The sequence below is a fragment of the Mixophyes fleayi genome, chromosome 10 (assembly GCF_038048845.1).
Source record: "Mixophyes fleayi isolate aMixFle1 chromosome 10, aMixFle1.hap1, whole genome shotgun sequence".
NCBI classification, from domain to species: domain Eukaryota; kingdom Metazoa; phylum Chordata; class Amphibia; order Anura; family Limnodynastidae; genus Mixophyes; species Mixophyes fleayi.
Genome location: NC_134411.1, coordinates 41,146,140 through 41,165,337, shown reverse-complemented (window position 1 = coordinate 41,165,337; position 19,198 = coordinate 41,146,140). Strand labels below are relative to the sequence as shown.

General features: G+C 40.9%; 1 protein-coding gene across 1 annotated transcript in view; it reads left to right on the top strand.

Annotated features, from left to right (window-relative positions):
- Positions 1–18,909, top strand: part of LOC142104082 (ribosomal protein S6 kinase alpha-4-like) — a 43,388-nt gene extending 24,479 nt beyond the window's left edge. Inside the window, exons 16-17 of the mRNA XM_075188541.1 lie at positions 10,631–10,794; positions 14,140–18,909. Coding sequence (XP_075044642.1) covers positions 10,631–10,794; positions 14,140–14,364 — 389 coding nt within the window. The 3' untranslated portion in view covers positions 14,365–18,909. The remainder of the gene's footprint in view (positions 1–10,630; positions 10,795–14,139) is intronic.
- The last annotated feature ends 289 nt before the right edge of the window (positions 18,910–19,198 follow it).

Here is a 19,198-nt window from a genome sequence, read left to right as displayed (position 1 = left end):
CTCACGATTAGACATCCCACTGTTGGATGGACTCTCCACAGGGATTGTTGTCATTTGTGAATCAGAGCAAATATTCTCCTGTAATGCCTCACTGTTATCTTGAGGCTCGGCTTTGACGCGTAACAGTAGTTGTGCACCAATTGTAGGCTGGGTAACTTTTTGGGATCTGCCACTAATAGCCAAAGGTGAAGGCCTCATTCTCTCTTTGCCACTGCGTGTGTAGAATGGCATGCTTGCAATTTTTTTTTTATCGTCACTTAACTTTTGCTCAGTTACAGTTCTTTTTCGCTTCAATACAGTAAATTTTTTTGGGGTTTTTGTTTTTTGCACTAATTTGAAAACACTCTGTTGTTTGACATCGCCTTGGCCAGATGACGTACTGGGAACACTAACATCAGGACTGGTGACAGAACCTGGTTGCTCATTCAGATCATATGTGGACTGCTTTGAATCCATTCTGAGCGCAAACCCCAAAAGCACTGAGGTGTGCTAAAAATTATTTAGTAGATACTGCTGACAGATATGACTTTTGACAGCCAGAAATATTAATGCACAATTAGGGAGGACACCCCAAAAGCACTGAGGAGTGCTACAAATTATTTAGTAGATACTGCTGACAGATATGACTTTTGACAGCCAGAAATATTAATGCACAATTAGGGAGGACACCCCAAAAGCACTGAGGAGTGCTAAAAATTATTTAGTAGATACTGCTGACAGATATGACTTTTGACAGCCAGAAATATTAATGCACAATTAGGGAGGACACCCCAAAAGCACTGAGGAGTGCTACAAATTATTTAGTAGATACTGCTGACAGATATGACTTTTGACAGCCAGAAATATTAATGCACAATTAGGGAGGACACCCCAAAAGCACTGAGGAGTGCTAAAAATTATTTAGTAGATTCTGCTGACAGTTATGACTTTTGACAGCCAGAAATATTAATGCACAATTAGGGAGGACACCCCAAAAGCACTGAGGAGTGCTAAAAATTATTTAGTAGATACTGCTGACAGAAATGACTTTTGACAGCCAGAAATATTAATGCACAATTAGGGAGGACACCCCAAAAGCACTGAGGAGTGCTACAAATTATTTAGTAGATACTGCTGACAGATATGACTTTTGACAGCCAGAAATATTAATGCACAATTAGGGAGGACACCCCAAAAGCACTGAGGAGTGCTAAAAATTATTTAGTAGATACTGCTGACAGATATGACTTTTGACAGCCAGAAATATTAATGCACAATTAGGGAGGACACCCCAAAAGCACTGAGGAGTGCTACAAATTATTTAGTAGATACTGCTGACAGATATGACTTTTGACAGCCAGAAATATTAATGCACAATTAGGGAGGACACCCCAAAAGCACTGAGGAGTGCTAAAAATTATTTAGTAGATTCTGCTGACAGTTATGACTTTTGACAGCCAGAAATATTAATGCACAATTAGGGAGGACACCCCAAAAGCACTGAGGAGTGCTAAAAATTATTTAGTAGATACTGCTGACAGAAATGACTTTTGACAGCCAGAAATATTAATGCACAATTAGGGAGGACACCCCAAAAGCACTGAGGAGTGCTACAAATTATTTAGTAGATACTGCTGACAGATATGACTTTTGACAGCCAGAAATATTAATGCACAATTAGGGAGAACACCCCAAAAGCACTGAGGTGTGCTACAAATTATTTAGTAGATACTGCTGACAGATATGACTTTTGACAGCCAGAAATATTAATGCACAATTAGGGAGGACACCCCAAAAGCACTGAGGAGTGCTACAAATTATTTAGTAGATACTGCTGACAGATATGACTTTTGACAGCCAGAAATATTAATGCACAATTAGGGAGGGCACCCCAAAAGCACTGAGGAGTGCTAAAAATTATTTAGTAGATACTGCTGACAGATATGACTTTTGACAGCCAGAAATATTTATGCACAATTATGGGGGACACCCCAAAAGCGCTGGGGAGTGCCAAATATGAAGAAAAAATAATAAACCTCTATCCTCCTCTCTGCACTAGCGATTTTGGTTAGAGCAATTGCAAGAACAATATTGTATTCTCTGTCCCTGCTCTAATTAGCCTATGACTACACCCTGCTCTCTCCCTCTGTCAAATGGCGATGGATTGCTGTGGAGGCGTGTATTTATAAAGTTGAAGTATCGCGAGAACCGAGCCCCGAGATCCGACGACGTCACAATGACGTTCGGCCTCGATTTGGATTCGGAATGGGCGGGAGAGTACCGAGCTGCTCAGCTCGGTACTCGGATACCCAAAGTTCGGGTGGGTTCGGTTCTCGGAGAACCGGACCCGCCCATCTCTAATTATTATTATCATTTATTTGTTAGGCGCCACAAGATTTCCGCAGCGCCGTACACAAAGCAAACAGTAGACTATACAGGGTGAGACAGTACAGACCAATAAACAAAATACCAATGCTTCAGAAACTCCAGGCAGGTTAATGCAGTAGAGGCGGAGTAGAAGAACAGGTGTGGAGACAAGAGGGAAGAAGGCCCTGCTCATTCGAGCTTACATCCTAAGGGTGGGTGAAACCACAGACCCTAGTCTGTGTGTCTGTTTGTATGTTAGGGAATTTAGACTGTAAGCTCCAATGGGGCAGGGACTGATGTGAGTGAGTTTGCTGTACAGCGCTGCGGAATTAGTGGCGCTATGTAAATAAATGGTGATGATGATGATGATGGCTCTGATTTGGACAGTCAAGGACATTCACCTTCCTATTCTTAAGCCACTGCACTGTTGCTAATCTTCAGCTGTCTAGCAGAGGACTGCAACTTTTCTAACAGAATTTGGGTGTGCTTGTCAGCATCCATCTTGCCTTCAATACTGACCAATCACCCAGTCCCTGCTAAAGAGAAACACCCCCACAATATAATGTTGCCACAACCATGCTTCACAGTAGGTATGGTGTGTTTTGGGTGGTGTGCTGGGTTTGGTTTGGTCCAAACAGCCCTTGGAGTTCAGTCCAAAAAGTTCTATCTTGGTCTCATCTGACCATAAAACCTTTAGCCACATGGCATCGGAATCTTGTTTTTTTGCAAAGAGCATATGAGTGTGGCAGTTTTTCAAGAGAGTCTTCTTTCTTGTCACCCTGCTTTACAGGGCAGCATTGTGTAAAGCTTGTGAGATAGTTGTCACATGCACAGACTGACCAATCTCCGTCATAATGACTTGTAAGTCCCTCAAAGTTGCCATTGTTCTCTTGGTAGCTTCCCTGATCAATATCCTCCTGGCTTTATCATCCAGTTTGGAGGGGCGCCCTGATTTAGGCAAGGTGTTGGTGGTGCCATATGCTTTCCACTTCTTAATAATGCTTTGAATGGTACTCAAACGGACACTAAAGGTCTTTGAAATCTTTTTGTAACATGTGCCTTTCCAAAACTTTATTGCGGAGCCCTTTTGGAAGCACCTTTCCAACCCTGGTGAATTCTTTGCCTTATCATGCACAACTAGTGGTGGAGTCCTCAAGGAACTGACGGTTTTATTCTGAATAAATCAAAACTACTGGAATTGGTGTCAGGTGGTGTCCAATTGGCCTGTTTTATGATCTGGAAGGTCATTGGTTTTACCTGAGCAAATTTGTTATGGTTACTCTAAGGGGTATATTTACTAAACTGCGGGTTTGGAAAAGTGGAGATGTTGCCTAAAGCAACCAATCAGATTATAGCTGTCATTTATTTAGTGCATTCTACAAAATGACAGCTAGAATCTGATTGGTTGCTATAGGCAACATCTCCACATTTTCAAACCCACAGTTTAGTAAATCTAGCTCTAAGAGTATGATCACTTGTCCAAACCAGGTATTTTAGTAATTAAATTATATTAATTGTTTTTTTATTTTTTTAAATAATAAAACTTTTTATGGATTTCCAAGTTTCCTAAGCAGGTAAAGAAGAGAAGGGTATGGATACAAAAAAGAGAGACACATGGGTTGGACAAGAAACAATGCATTAGGGGTTCAAAGGGAAGCACATTGCACCTCAGTAGCAATGTGTAGGATAAAGAAGGGTGAAAAACAGCGGGAGGAAGGAAGTCGCTGTCTTATATTATTAATTCTGTAAAGGAGGAGTGGCCCTGAAGCATTCTGACCAAGGGGTCCAAGTGCATGCAAGTTTATTAGGAGTATGATAGAGAATACTAGAGATAAATTACATAAAATAAACTTGCCAGGTCCGATTAAAAATGGAGAGGATAGGAGGTGGGTTCTGATTCTTCCAAAATAAGGTAATTTTATATTTTGTGGCACTGAGAGTATGAGTAATCAACTTTTGTGTAAGTTTAGAAACATTGGGGACACGACAGGGTAGCAGAGATTAGGATAAAATGTTGGGAATGATAACGTCGGCAATACAGGTGGTCAATCGGTGTAATTTCCCTCCAGAGAGGGATTCATTTCGGAGATTGCCACCAAATATGAGACAGAGTGCCCACTCCACTACAGAGTCACCAACGAAGAGGAGAGCTATTCAGAAATATGAGATGAAGCTTATGGGGATCAAGATACCAGCGGTGGTAAATCTTTCGAGCATTCTTGCTGATCTTAACGCAAATTGAGGTTTTGGAGAGGTGAAGTCTGAAGGCCTTCCAATCCTCAGGGTCAAGTGTACCCCCCATATCCTCCTCCCATTTAAGTTTGTGTGGGTCCTTGGAGGGCCATTGGTATTGTAATATTAGGTGGCAGAAGGTGGAGATTAGACCTCAGGACGAGGACCTTTTGAGTGCAAAAAGATACAAGTGAGGAGGATTGGTGGATATCAGGGAGGGAACTAAGAATGGTATTATATAGATGTCTGATTTGGAAGTATTGATAAAAACAGGAAGAGGTGATACAGAGTCTCGTCTGAAGATCATCAAACATTGGGAAAATTGAGTGGGAGCCAAATCCTTAAAGAATTTTAATATCATGACTTGTCCACCCTGGGCACTGAGATAGGGTGAGCCCTGAGGTTATTCGGGGTTGTTCCACAAGGGAGTCATTCGCAATGAGTTAGGAGTGAGGTCATAGGAACGGGTGGTATGGTTCCAAATTGCTAAGGAAAAGGACACGGTGAGGGGTAGTGTAGATAGAGGTGGTTTATGTTGTGGAATTAGGTATAAGAGGGTGAAAAAGATTGAGATGCTAGCTTTGATATAAACCAAAACGCTCACATGGGGGGGTAAGAGAGCAAATTGAGTGAGATGTGTGGCTCTGTAATGTTTAAGGAAATGAGGGACACCGAGGCCACCCTCCTGAATGGGTTTATGTAGTACACTCATACGGATTCTGAGTTTTCTTGCCGACCAAACTTATTTGATGGCCAGCTGTTGGAGCATTTTAAAGGTGTTTGTGGGAGGGTCTGAAAGAGGTACAGCAAACGTGGTAAAACAATCATCTTAAGAGTATTTGAATTTTTGAGGTTGCCTGAAATTAAAGGATGCCTTAATATGTTGAAGAAGGCTAGAGAAGGTTAAGGTATACAATTTCCGATTTTGTGGCATTCATTTTTATAATTAGGTCACTGAAGAGGTATTAATCTTTAAAAAGGTTTGGAGGGGAAACAACGGGATTAGTGACAGCGAGGATGTCGTCCGCATACAATGATATTTTATGTTCCATGGAGCTCACTCGTATACTGGAAATATCAGGGTTTTGTCGGAGTTTGATGGCATGAGGCTCAATCATAAGAAAGAGGCCATGGAGTTAAAGTAAAGAGATGCTATGCCTCTAAGAAAGGGACTTCTCATGCCCATTGCCGCCAGGGTCTGTCTCATATAAGCCCAGACCACTCTATAAAATGCCTTTTCCGTGTCTAGGGCCACCATCAGGGCAGGGAGCTTGCATTTGTTAGATACGTAAATCAGATCTATAGTGCGTTTGGTATTATCTGAAGCCTGTCGGCCGGGGATAAGGCTCACCTGGTCTGGATACACAAGGGAAGTAATTACGTGATTCTACCTATTGGCCAGAATTTTGGGAAACAATTTCAGATCAAAGTTCAATAGCGAAATCGGTCGGTAATTGCTACAACAGTAAAGATCCTAATCAGGTGTATGAATAACAATAATCTCTGCGCAAGTGGTGGCTAAATCGAATTTAGAGCCGCAAAGGTTAGAGTTGAAAAGCCCTAGCAGCATGGGCATGAGGGCAGCAGTGAATCTTATATAGTAGATGGCAATGTATACATCAGAAGCATTTTTTAGTTCTTTAGTAGTTTGTTTAATTTCCTCGGCCGAGGTATCTCTATTTAGAATGCTCAAGTGTGCTGAAGAGAGCTTAGGGTGATGCAGTGAATCCAAGAATTCTTTAATTTTTGCGTTTAATAGAGTAGGATTGGAAATTTGAGGTTTAAAATTATACAAGGAGATATAAAAGTACTTTGAAAACATCAGCATCTTGTTTAGGTCATACGTGAGTTCACCAGTGTTCATTTTAATAGTAGTGATGTGATTATGGTTGCGTTTATTTCTCAGAGAAGTCTGTCTGCCCGATCTCCCCTTTCGTAAATTTTGTGCTGGAGCCATTGTAGGGTTTTGGCATCTTTTTTAGATAGAATTTGGTGTAATTGTCTCTTAAGAGCAAATATTGTTTCGGAAAATGTTCATGTAAGACGGTGAGAGATGTAATTCGTGTCTTCAAATCCACAATACGTTAATTTTTGGCCCGTTTTCTGGTTAGAGGAAAGTCTGATAAGAACTACACGTTTTGTAGCCTTATGGGCTTCCCAGAGGACCGAAGGGGTGAAGTATTAATAGAAACAAATTCCTGAAAGGATTCAGAGACAGGTGTGAAGTTCTCTTGCTTGAGAAAGAGGGTATCATCCAAATGCTACTTCGGAGATGAAGAAGCGGAGCTATAGAGTCTGGCTTGAATCAGGATAGAAGTGCGATCTGACCACAGAATCGGAGATATCTCAGAGTGAGTTAGATTCTGAGTGGTCAGACGATCAACAAGAGTTAAATCTATATGGGTGTGGAGGCTGTGTGGGGCAGAGAAATTTGTAAATTGTTTTCAGGAAGGGTTCGCCAAACGCCAAGCATCATGAAGGTCATGAGATTTGAGCAATGAAGTAAGGCATTTAGAATCACAAAGTGAGTGATGAGGGGAGGAGGACATGGAGGAGCAATCAACCCTGGGATTTAGTAGTATTAAAGTCCGCTTCCACGACAATGTGGCCCTGGGCCAGCTTAGATAGTTGGTCAAAAAAGTCAATAAAAAAGGCACTCTGTCCCACATTAGGAGCATAAATTGAGGACATTGTGAGCTTCATAGATTCAATGGATCCCACTAAAATGATTAATCACCCTTGGGGGTCTGCTGCTGAGGAGTCAATAAGGATGGGTAGTTTATTATGAATAAGAATGGCAGTGCCCCTCTGTTTACTGTCGGTTGAAGCATAATACAGTTAGGAGTAAGTTTTACAGGACCATTGTAGATGAGCAATTTTGAAATGTGTCTGCTGAAGATGAACGGTGTTGACAGCTTCTTGTTTAAAGTGTTGAAGGGCCATTGTACGTTTAGTGGAAGAATTAAGGCCATTAACATTTATCTTAAGAGTCATGGAGGGTCAGAGTACCAGGGAAAGGCATATGAGACATTGACTTCAAATGGGAAAGAGAATAGGTAATAAAGGGATATGAGTCTCCAGGTAGGGAAACGAGTCCAGATAAAGAATAAATGGTACAACATCGGTTCCCGGAAACTAGGGAGGTGAGTCCGGCTTCTATGTAGTTAAGACAAACATCATGGTAGATGAACAACAGAAGCGAGGAAGCAAGCTAAAGGATGTATGCGAAAGTACTGCAAAAAGGGACTGGAGCCCATACAGTGTTGAGAAAACATGGGAAATTAGCAAAGAGAATAACAATAAGCGAGACAAATCAATAGTAAAAAACACTAATAACATTGGCAATGTGATTGTATGTAGCAGAGACCGTGAGGAAACAGGAGGCAGATTACAAGGGGAAGTTAAGTGTCAATTAAAGGAGACCTTAATATGGCGATTGGAAATATCATAGGAATTAAGAGGCCGGTCCTGTCTCCCAGGACATCCAACAGACCCAGGTAGTAAAACGAGAACAAAAACAACCACAAACAGCAATAGCATTAATAAAATAACAATAGATATTGAAAAACAACAGAAGAGACTCCGCCATGTGCTGAAGCAGTTAAGCCAAGTATCCCACATGGGAACCATGAGTGGATGACAATAAATCATAAATGGAAATAATTGGGCCACAGTTTCCAGAGAAATACAAATAAGAATACAGATAGAGACCTGTCTCCTGAGTGTCTTGCAGGGCAGCAACCTCTAAAATAAGAACATTTATAAGCATAAAAAACAGAGATTAGAAGAAAAGGCAACCAAAATAATTAAGAGTCTCTGCTATCTAAAAGTCTGTAAAGCTCATTAAGTGCCAAGAAGAGACTTCAAGTCGAGGTCCACTCTGCAATTAGGGGTTCATTTCTGGTGGAGCATGGTGAAGTCGAGGCATCAGTTGGCTCCACAAGCTCTAATTTTCATATCAACTCCAGGGGTTGATCGTGCATTTTGATGGAAAATGTTCTGTTAGCGTGAGTCAAAGTAAGTTGAAAGGGAAAACCCCACCGATATTGATTCTTGAGGGATCTGAGAGTTTTCGTAACTTCTAAAAGATTTCGTCATTTCTTTAAAATCCCTGCATGAAAAATAGACTTCATGTTGTGTGCAGTGGAGGAGAGCTTTCTCCTTAACCTTGTAGTAGTATAGGCACACTATCACATCTTGATAGAGCAAAGTTGTTTGAAGTTTAGGCCAGAGAGCCCGGTAGGTGAGATTCATCAACGTGTTGGTGGTGGTAAGGTCAGGCAGGGACCACTAGCTTGAAATGATTGACCAGATAATCAGTAAGTTCTTCTGAGGACACTGTCTCAGGCACAAGTCAAGTGGTCAGGGAGCAAACCGGGTACCTATGTATTATTCTCACCTCTTTGTCTGTTTTACCCAGTTTGTTTATTAGTTTATTATGTTTGTCCCCAATTGTAAAGCGCTACGGAATATGTTGGCGCTATATAAATAGATGATGATGATTATGATTGCAATCCGAAGTATGTGAATTGGAGTGCCAGAGTGGGAGGGCAGGGGAATCCGGAGAGAGGTTTCCCAATTGAAGAATGGGAGTATGACAGGGTGGCACAGTGAGTAACTAGGCAAAAGGAATTAACTCCTCTAAGTAGCAGAGGATGCACTGGCTGTATTAATATTGCAGTAAAGCAGTGCATAGGTGGATAAAGTCAATGCATTTATGTATCAAAAAGCTGTATAAATCCCCTTTAATATGGAGTTACCTGAAGTTGCCCAATAAGTAGCCGGACTCCTATTCAGCAGTATTGATAGTGAATGCAGCCGGGACACTCCCTTGTGAAATAGATGTCCTATCACGGTAAGATGGCGGCGGGCTCCTGCTGAAGACCGGCAGCTCCATGGCTCAGCGTGATGTGTCTGTAAAACGTCTTAGGCAGCTGGTGCTGATGGGGCAAGAGCACTCTGTTCAGCAGATGGTTTGGACGTTGATGTATTATAAAGCCCCGCTATTGGGCAGCAGTTCCGGTGCTGCAGAGAAAACCAGCATCAGAAGCATAGAAAGTAGCTCCGAACTACTAGGAGAACCAATTCAGGAGATTCCAAAGAGTTGAGGAGCTCGTAACGAGTCTCAGTGGGTAGTCTGTCCTGCAGAGTGTATTAAGAGTACAGCCGGAGCACTCAGTGTAGATTGGAGATGGGGTGCCCTTTTGAGGACAAGATGGTGACAGGCTCTGCCTAGAGGCCAATGGCCACATGGCTCTGTGCAGTGTTGCTGGAGGCACCCTGGAGAGCTGGCATAGAGAGGGCAACAGAGCTCTGGTTGTGGGTGATCTGGACGAGCGGCAAAAGCAGGTTGCGGACTCCCGACTCTCAGGTAGGTGGTCGGTGCATTGGGAATGGTGAGCTCCGGAAGCGTAGGAAGGAGCAGTGGTCCAGCAGGAGCTCTGTCTCTAATGGTATTAAGTAGGTGAGGAGCTCGAGATTGGGCTCTGTAAGTAGCCCATGAGTGGGAGAGAGGTGGTACAGAGGCAATGAGTGCAGAGGGTGAGTTGGTGAAATAAGGAAAGTCAAATATCCAGATGGTCAGTCGGAGCAGAGGAAAGTTGTGCCCGCCATCTTGGATGTTACAAATTTCTGTAAATGTTATTTTCACATTGATGTTGCTGTTTATAACGTGCAAATAAAGCTAGAAAAAGTTTGATTTCATTTATTTAAATTTCCATGGTGTATTTTGCCAGGGTATGATGATTTTTTATAGGCACTATAATTTTTCTTTTGTTATGACATAAGTAAATATCCTACTGTCTTTTTTGGGATAATTTTCTCACTAGTTAGTACTATTGTCTGTCTGTAATTTTACCTCTTTCAATGCTGTGAAGACTAGTGGTTTAAACTATGTTTTAATGAACGTTGAAGGAAAAATAAATTTGTCCTGCTAAAAAGAAATTATTATTTTTCCTTTAGTGGAATGCAGTGCAATTCTGGCCTCAATCCTGGCCCTCCATGAAGATGCAATCTCTTATCTGCATGGCTTGTTGTTTTTTTTTTCTTCCAGGCTTGCTGACAGTAGATCCTTCTTGTCGACTGAGTCTTGGCGAACTAAAGGAGAGTGACTGGCTGCGCGGGGGACGTCCTCTCTCATCCACTCCCCTCATGACACCCGATGTCCTGGAATCCAGTGGCATTGCCACAAAGACCTGCGTGCATGCCACTTTTATGGTAAGTGCATCACAGTAGGCTCTGCGTTTACTGCTTGTATAATTAGGGGTATTACTGAGTGCATGTCAAGCATATGCACATGAACACAATCAATGCAATTAAATGTTTGTGTACATTTTGCACACTAAATAAAGCAATATGGTGGGTAGTCTGTGCTTCCTAGGTGTGGCTGTATATAATGGAAAAGATGGGGGGATTCAGGCCCTCTAAATAGGGATAATGAAGTAAAAAATTCCCAGGGCATATTATGTGAGAGAGTGACCAAAGAATGGTCTATGTTTCGTAAAAAAGCACAAACAGTTGTGTGATGCACAACTAACTGTATATGTAAATGTTGAAACTAGGTTTTAAACACCAGAAAGTCCATATTCCTGTTATATGTTGTTAAAGTCCTGGTATATCATAAGTCTGTTCCAATCTGAACTCGTCAGAAGATAGTCCAGTGTCTCTCCTTATTGCAGTCTCTCACTCTAGGTGGTATATTTACTAAACTGTGGGTTTGAAAAAGTGGAGATGTTGCCTATAGCATCCAATCCGTTTCTAGCTGTCATTTTGTAGAATGTACTAAATAAATAACTAAAATCTGATTGGTTGCTATAGGCAACATCTCCACTTTTTCAAACCTGCAGTTTAGTAAATATACCCCGAAGTGTACCTGAAAATGTAAGGTTAGTAATGTCCCTCTAAATTCAAAATCCTCACAGCGAATGCTGTGGAAAGTGAGGGTGAAGTTGAATAATCTAAACAATAATACTGAATCTTGCTTACCATTCTTACTGATGTGCAGCGATGTTCACCTCGTTCTTGCAGAGGTGGGCCTTTATTAGACAGTGTGTTGTCAATGCCCCTCCTCCATAAACTCCCCATTCATTGAATGAAAAGTTCAATGAGGAGGGGGGTATTGGCAGCAATGCTTCCTATTGGAATCAGTCAAGTGGAAGAAGCAGCAAAAACAACCATGCTGGACCATTACCGACATCAGGGGGCCCATCATCATCATCGCCATTTATTTATATAGCTCCACTAATTCCGCAGCGCTGTACAGAGAACTCACTCACATCAGTCCCTGTGCTATTGGAGCTTACAGTCTAAATGTCCTAACACACACACACACACACACAGAGACTGGGTATTAACAGACAGACAAAGCGGTAAGAGGCCCTGCTCTCAGGCTTACAGGGAAAGCTCAATATATAAGGTTAAATGCACCTATTGCATATTGATGCCACCAGATAGCAAAGGGAAAAGGGGCTTTGTGGTGCTTATGTGATCCAGTCAGGGGTCAGAAGAATATAGATGGAGAATAAATGTGAGTTTGTGTGAACTGTGTAGTGTGGTGGTAATAGGGTAGAAGAGACTACGGAGATTAAGAAGGTGGCTCAGGGATTGCCTAAAGAGGTGAGTTTTCAGGGAGTGCCTGAAGATTTGGAGGCAAGGAGAAAGTCTTACTTTATGGGGGAGAGCATTCCACAGAGTGGGTGCAACCAAGAAAGTCTTAAAGTCTGGGAATGTGTGGCCTGACTATTATTGTTCATTAAATTTTGGCCCTGGCTCCCAACTTTTGGTTAGATTTGTTTAGGCCTACTTTATAAAATATTTTGAGACTTTTTAGAGAAGGGTGATTTGCACATTTTTCCTTAAATGTCTGAACAATTGTTGAAAATCATTACGACATTGCTCACTGGATGTTTGTCAGTGACTTGAATAATGAACTGCCTATTAGTAAAAATGTATGCTTGAGAGTAGCTTTTTACCTTTTATTAAAAAATAAAAAAAAAGCATAGGCCAAGTGCGTGTTCATATAATTACAAGTAAATTAGAGGTGGAAACCTCAACAGATACACCTGCAGGGATTTTTCATGTGGGCACACAAGCCTTGGAGTAAAGATCTGTGCTGATGATGATGATCACAGGGGTGTGGCCTACTGGATTGTTGGCCTGCTATGTTTATTACAGGCATAGTTAGAGCCTGCTGTAATAATTCTAATCTGCATGCAACCCTTCCAGGGCAACAGACATGCAAACTGCTGCTGCCCCCTATATTTTCTTTATTATGTCAGGTTAGGTTAGAAAAATTGCCCCACTCTGGATCTGCCCCTATCAGGCTATGACCGACTGGTCACACTATAATAGGGAAACCTACAGCTTAGGTTCCCTCTTTTATAGTGGAACACAACTCCCAACAAGTTCAGCATGATTCTGAACCCCCACTCCGGTACAAACGCCGATAGCACTGGGGCTCTCCCATCACACCTCCATTATTTGGAGTAGTAATGTGTAAATTTGAAAATAAAATAAAAATAGCATTTTTAGATGTGGCACTTCCGCCCTAGCAATCGTAAACTGCTTCAGTGGGCTGGTGGTTTTAGAACTAAAAGTGCCAGCATGCTCACGGCTGCAGAGTATATTGGTGCCTGTAGAACTACAAGCACCAGCATGCCCTGGCATCCAGAACACTCTAGGACCTGTAGTGCCTCATAGAAAAATACTGTAAAGAAATACAGAAAACATACACCGTAGAAAAAAAATCCTTAAAATAAATACTCCCCCAATCCTTCGCCCACCACTTTATTATACAACTAATTCCAAAAGGAATCTTCTTCTTATTTTATTTTTCCTTGTATTCCAAAAGAAAGAAGACAAAAACATGTTAAAGAGGCTGAAATGCTCCTTATTGATCCCCAAAGTGAGGAGGACTGTTCTCAACTAACCAATCTAGAGAGGCTTTGCTCTGGCTGTTTAGTACATGATAAGACTGCTCTAACTGGTTAGTAGCAGCTAGACCCCCAATTGGGGACTCAATGAACTTAATATGTATCAATAAACCTCATTGATACAATGATCGTTAAACCTTATTGATCCAGTAATGTTCACTGGGAACCCGCGTAGTTCTAAACGCAACTAACCAATCAGAGCGACTTTCCCACGCTCTAAGCATTCAGAGCTCACTGGGCCCCTACCCAAATGTTGCTGTCTGTCCCTTTGATCCACAGTTTCACTCCTACTCTAGAGTCTGTATTGCTCCTTCACAAGCCAATAATGTGCTGGCTGTATCTGCAACTATAGGGGTCAAGAAATTTCCTTTTGTTAATCATAACGTTGTAGGTATGTTCTGCATTGTACGAGCCTTGTGACTTAAATCAGACAGGGCTCATTTCATGGTCGAATTCATACAAGGCATTGAAATAAAATCTGCATGGCTCCTACAAGCAGTTTATTTTTGTTTGTTTTCTATTTTTCTGCTACATGTAAATTGATCTGTATAACAAGGTCATCCCTGATTGGTCTATTTTTTATTGCACATACAAAATATCTTATCCACTGCTTGTCTCATATTTTTTGTAGGCATTTAACCGTGGAAAGCGTGACGGAGTCTTTCTGAAGAGCGTGGAAAACGCTCCACTGGCCAAAAGGCGCAAACTGAAACAATGTAGCACTGGAGGGGATACTCGCAGCGGGTCCTCATCTTCTTCCTCTTCCTCTTCTTCATCAACGGCTGCAAATACATCCCGCTCCCCCAAATCCAGGCCGCCGCCGCTGCCGCAAACCCACAGACTGGCAAATTCTTAATTGTCTGTTTTACTGATACACACTACAGGCCCTGCCATTTTGTGCAAATGGAGGACAAAGGGAGGAGTGCTTTTGCCCTACAAGACAAGCTCTTCTAAAATGAATGCTGATTTTATTTCAGATTGGTGTGGGCTCGTATATGCATATGAATTATGTGTGAGTACTGAGTACGTACATAAGTCACACACAGTCATAGGTTCAAATAGGAAGCAACAATATAACTGCACACTTTGTATGTTGGAATGTACATAGAAAGGACATTATACACTAGCCATTCTTCAACTACTAGGGATTATCAGTCTTCCCTCCAAAATCAAATGTGCTCCTGCAGGGACATTGTAGGGATAGGGCAGAGAAGGCACTTGCCTTTGGCCACCAGCTTGAATGGGGATGTGTCTGTACAAGCATTTACTGTCATTTCCAACTTGTGTTTTGTACATTTTAGATTTATTTGTGCTTGTTATGTGTATATTTTTTTATTGATAATAGTATTTTATTATTAACAGGCATTTTATTCAAGCTGAATTTAAGGTTCCCTTCTTGATTTCTGCCCTGGGCCCTCTAGCTCTAGCCCTGTATGCTTCAATACATGAAAATTAACAGATACATCTGTATGTGTAAATATGTATATACATCCTATAACTGTTACTGATGGAGTATTGTACCAAATGGCTATTATATGACAAATCTATTTTTGTTAGCATGAGATCATTGTTGAAATTGCTATACGCAAAAAAAAATGTTTTTGTAGATATGAGCAGTGCTGGAAGAAGGTATGACATTGACATGTATGATATTCTTTTACAGACCCCAAAGGAACAATATTTTGCAATGGGCGCTATTGACGTTGCATTGAGAGTGCGTATTTATGTGCTAAACATGCCAGGCAATGTGGACACGCCTTGACACAAAGAGGAAGCCACAAGTATATCAAAATCATCAGCTATTTATATATCGCCACTAATTCTGCAGCACTGTAGAGAGAACTCGCATCAGTCCCTGCCCCACTGGAGCTTACACTCTAAATTCCTTAACATGCACATAAAGATTAGGGTCAATTTGATAGCAGCCAAGTAACGTACTAGTATGTTATTTTGGCGTGTGGGAGCCCCCGGAGGAAACCCACGCAAACACGTGGAGAACATACAAACTCCATTCCATGGTCGGGAATTGAACTCATGACCCCAGCATTGTGAGGCAGAAGTGCTAACCACTGAGCCACCATGCTGCACTTTTACATAGGTGTGGTTTGTGCTAAGGGGTTATATACCAACTATGTTCTCTTTACCCTGTTTATTAGCCAGATTATTGTAATGATTGGTACTAATTTACATAAGACCCTTTTGTTCCGGTCCTGGTGCAGAGCAGAACCATACGTAATATTTAGTTATTAAATATAGCACAGTTCTGCTCACCAATTTAGTCGGAGGGAGTGTGACAGCAGGTTGCATGGTAATGATTAATATCGTTACAAGGCATGCACGTCCTCGCTCCGCACCTGCTAGATTTCTGGCTAGCGAAGGGGCCGTCTGATTGTACCTCTTTCCTACATAGTTACCTTGATACCCCCAAGTGATTTTGGTGAAAAATATTGACACAGCAGAGAAAATTTTATAAAAACTGCATTATAAGAAATGTGTAGAAAACAGCTGCCTAAAGCATCCAAACAGATTTGAATTCATGTAAGATGTGTTTGACAAGGGTATGGCTACCTTTAAGCTCATACCCACTGACATTTATTACACGTATTTCACTAGCTTTTCAACACATGTTAACAGGTATGACACTAGAAACCATTGTTTCTAATACCCACCACCATTTCTAGTAACGTTGCAGTGGCGTTCCATTTGTGTTCCTGATTTCAGAATGCATTGTTTTCTATTTTTTGCTTTTACTGAGGGTAAACAGATTGAGAGAACCTACAGTATGCTCCAAACGCTAGAAAAAACACAACCCTTTGTTTTTAAGTCTGCATTTATTTTGTCTACCTTGTACATCCCTGTTCTCCCCTCTGTCCGGCACTGGGGAGCACTGTGGTGCCTTACAAGTCAACGACAATAATAATAATAACAACTGAAAGAAACATGCCTGTGTGTATGAGGCCTTACTGTACTCCATTTTCAGCTCCTGCTCATCCTGTGTATCCTGTTTATTAGCCAATCAGGTCACTTAACTGTTCACAGCATAGCCAATCATATCATCGGAATGTTCACTACATCAGGAGGTGTGTGCTGATCTTGTGAGAAGCAGCGACCTGTCTACTTGTGATTAGTGAGGACAGGGCTGCATGTGACACAGGCAGTGCCAACATTTGTAGGGGAATGGAGGCAACCAAGAAGTCACATACTGAGAGTTACATAGTGGAAGGAGAGTAATGATCTGAGGATCCTATTGCGCTGGTGCAGGGAGATGTGATGTCAAATGCCCTCTGTACAATACCAAGTTCAACTTATTGTATTGCTTTTTAGAATATGAATGCAAGTCTCTTGTTGATATGGGCAATGCCATAAATTGCCTTATGCTTCAGTGGTGTCACTAGTGAATATTGATTCAGCCAACAAAATGGCTGCCTCCATGGTGTGTAGGTTATTTTAAGTATGTTGAACTACAGTAGAAGCAACATGTATGTGCAACCTCTGGCTTTTTTTTTAATCAAGCTGTTTTCATTTTGTTTCCACAACCTACACTGCCTGTATATATGTGTGTGTGTTATTACAAAGAGTCTCACAATATTTGTATAAAAGATCCTGTTTTTCCAGGAATCTATAGTTTTTAATTGGTTTGTTTTAAATTTCTGAAAACCTTTCATTTGTATGTGAGCCGATGAGATGTGTGTATGTTACTGTGTGTACGCATGCAATGCGATTTTATATGCTTTCTGAAAGCAGTGTATCTGTTAGAAGTAAATATATCTATGCAGAACAGTATTCACCTGAAACTGTGTGCAGATTAGTGTATAGAGATGCAGAGTATTTTATGATTGTGTATTCTACAGCATTAGTGTTTCAGCCTGGGCAGGTTACTCTGTGTGCAGTTTTATAATAGGCAGACACATGTATCTGTGTATATTAACTAATACTCAGATATGTATATGTATTTTTTATGCAGTGCAGCTTTGCACGTAATGTATTCTTGGGATTTAAAAGGGGTGGTATTGGGAGGTGTCTGTACCATTGGTAAACATTTTGACTGTTACTTTTGGGAAATTGAGAGTAATATATAGTATAATCCGAGTTCTGCAGCACACTATTTAAGCTGCATTCAGCTTAAGCACTGCAGGGCAAAGCACCATTCTACATGAGCCCTGCAGTCTGCACAACATCACTTTATCTGTCTCAAAGTAGAGGCCTTCAGAGATAGCCTGGGCCCTCTCTGTAGTCTTATCACTGCAGTGCATCACAGCCAAAGCCTCCCAGAACATTATTTGAACTGTATACAGGATGCATAGCAGTTACTGGCTTTTCTTCAGCCAATGACCTGCAGAACAGCTCTTAAACCCTTTTCTTGCTAGAAAGGAAAGTATTCCTCAGGGGTACTTGCGGTGTAGCGATCTGTTTCCCAGCAAGAAGAAAGAGGATGGGCGTACTGAGTAAGTGTAATAAGAACAAAGTCTTTTTTTTTATTATTAATTCAATTACTTACATTACATTTAACTGGAAACACCAGATATTAAAAACAAAATTGATACCTTAATGCATTTGGTAACACTCAATTTGCAAGCTGGAACTTTTCATCTCTTTTTTTTTTTTTTTAACAGCATTATATATACAAACATGATTTATCTTCCTACTAACAATTTCTTGCTCTGCGTCCCTTAACTCTGGAGAAGTCTTGCAGAGCGTTGCTAAACCTGTTTGCTTTGCAGAAGGAATCTTTTTGCCACTAATTTGCACTTTGTAGGACAGAAGCATCTGTCAGGAGAGCTAAAAATGGGTTCTCTCATATGAGATGTATGCACTAACTAGATCACTAGAGCATTAAAGGACATATTCATCCAAAGCAGTAGTATCAGCTGTAAAACATTTTAAGTATTCTAGAACATTCTCTTGCGTTATTCTAAAAAAATGTTCGTTTCTGAAATATTAGTATACATCCAGTGCTCCCGGTGACTCAACAGAATTGGCAAGATATAGCTTTGAAGTGATGACCAGTATTTGTCATATGTTCTCTGCATTTTGGTTGCTGGTTTCTCAAGATACAGCACTAGGGTTGTTGGTTATGTAACAGATTAGCAATGTAATTTATAAAATGCAAATATTGAAAATGTTTTACGTATTGATTTGGGTGGACATCCATTTAATGTAGTAATGGACAACATCACTATAGTTGTTGTCAGGTATCTTATATCGTAGGACAACAGCTGTAGTGTTGAAGGTTGTGTCCATTTGTGATTTTAATGGCTCTGGCACTAAACATGCTAAACAATGACATTAACCAATTAAACGTAACAGCACTGTTTAGTTGACTTAGGCCAGAATGTATTATTTAAGGGATTGTAAATCCTGGCAACTTTTATTTTGTTATGAAATAAAAAAATTATTTCACCATGAGTGTCAACTGAACTTTGTAAGTCATAATCGTTGGAGGTTGATTGTATCACTATACAGAACTTAATTGAATCCTTGATATTGTACAGTTCCTAGGTCCCTAACATTTAATTTCCCTAGTATGTTATATAACAGGTTGCAGGAGCTTACAATAAAGCTATATCAAAGTGCTTCTATCCAGCTCTATTAAATAGGACCGGCTGCTTTTTGACAGCTAATATATTTTTTATTTTTCACATTTCGGGGCCAAAATTAAGGTGTGTCTTATACATGGGAGCGCCTTATAA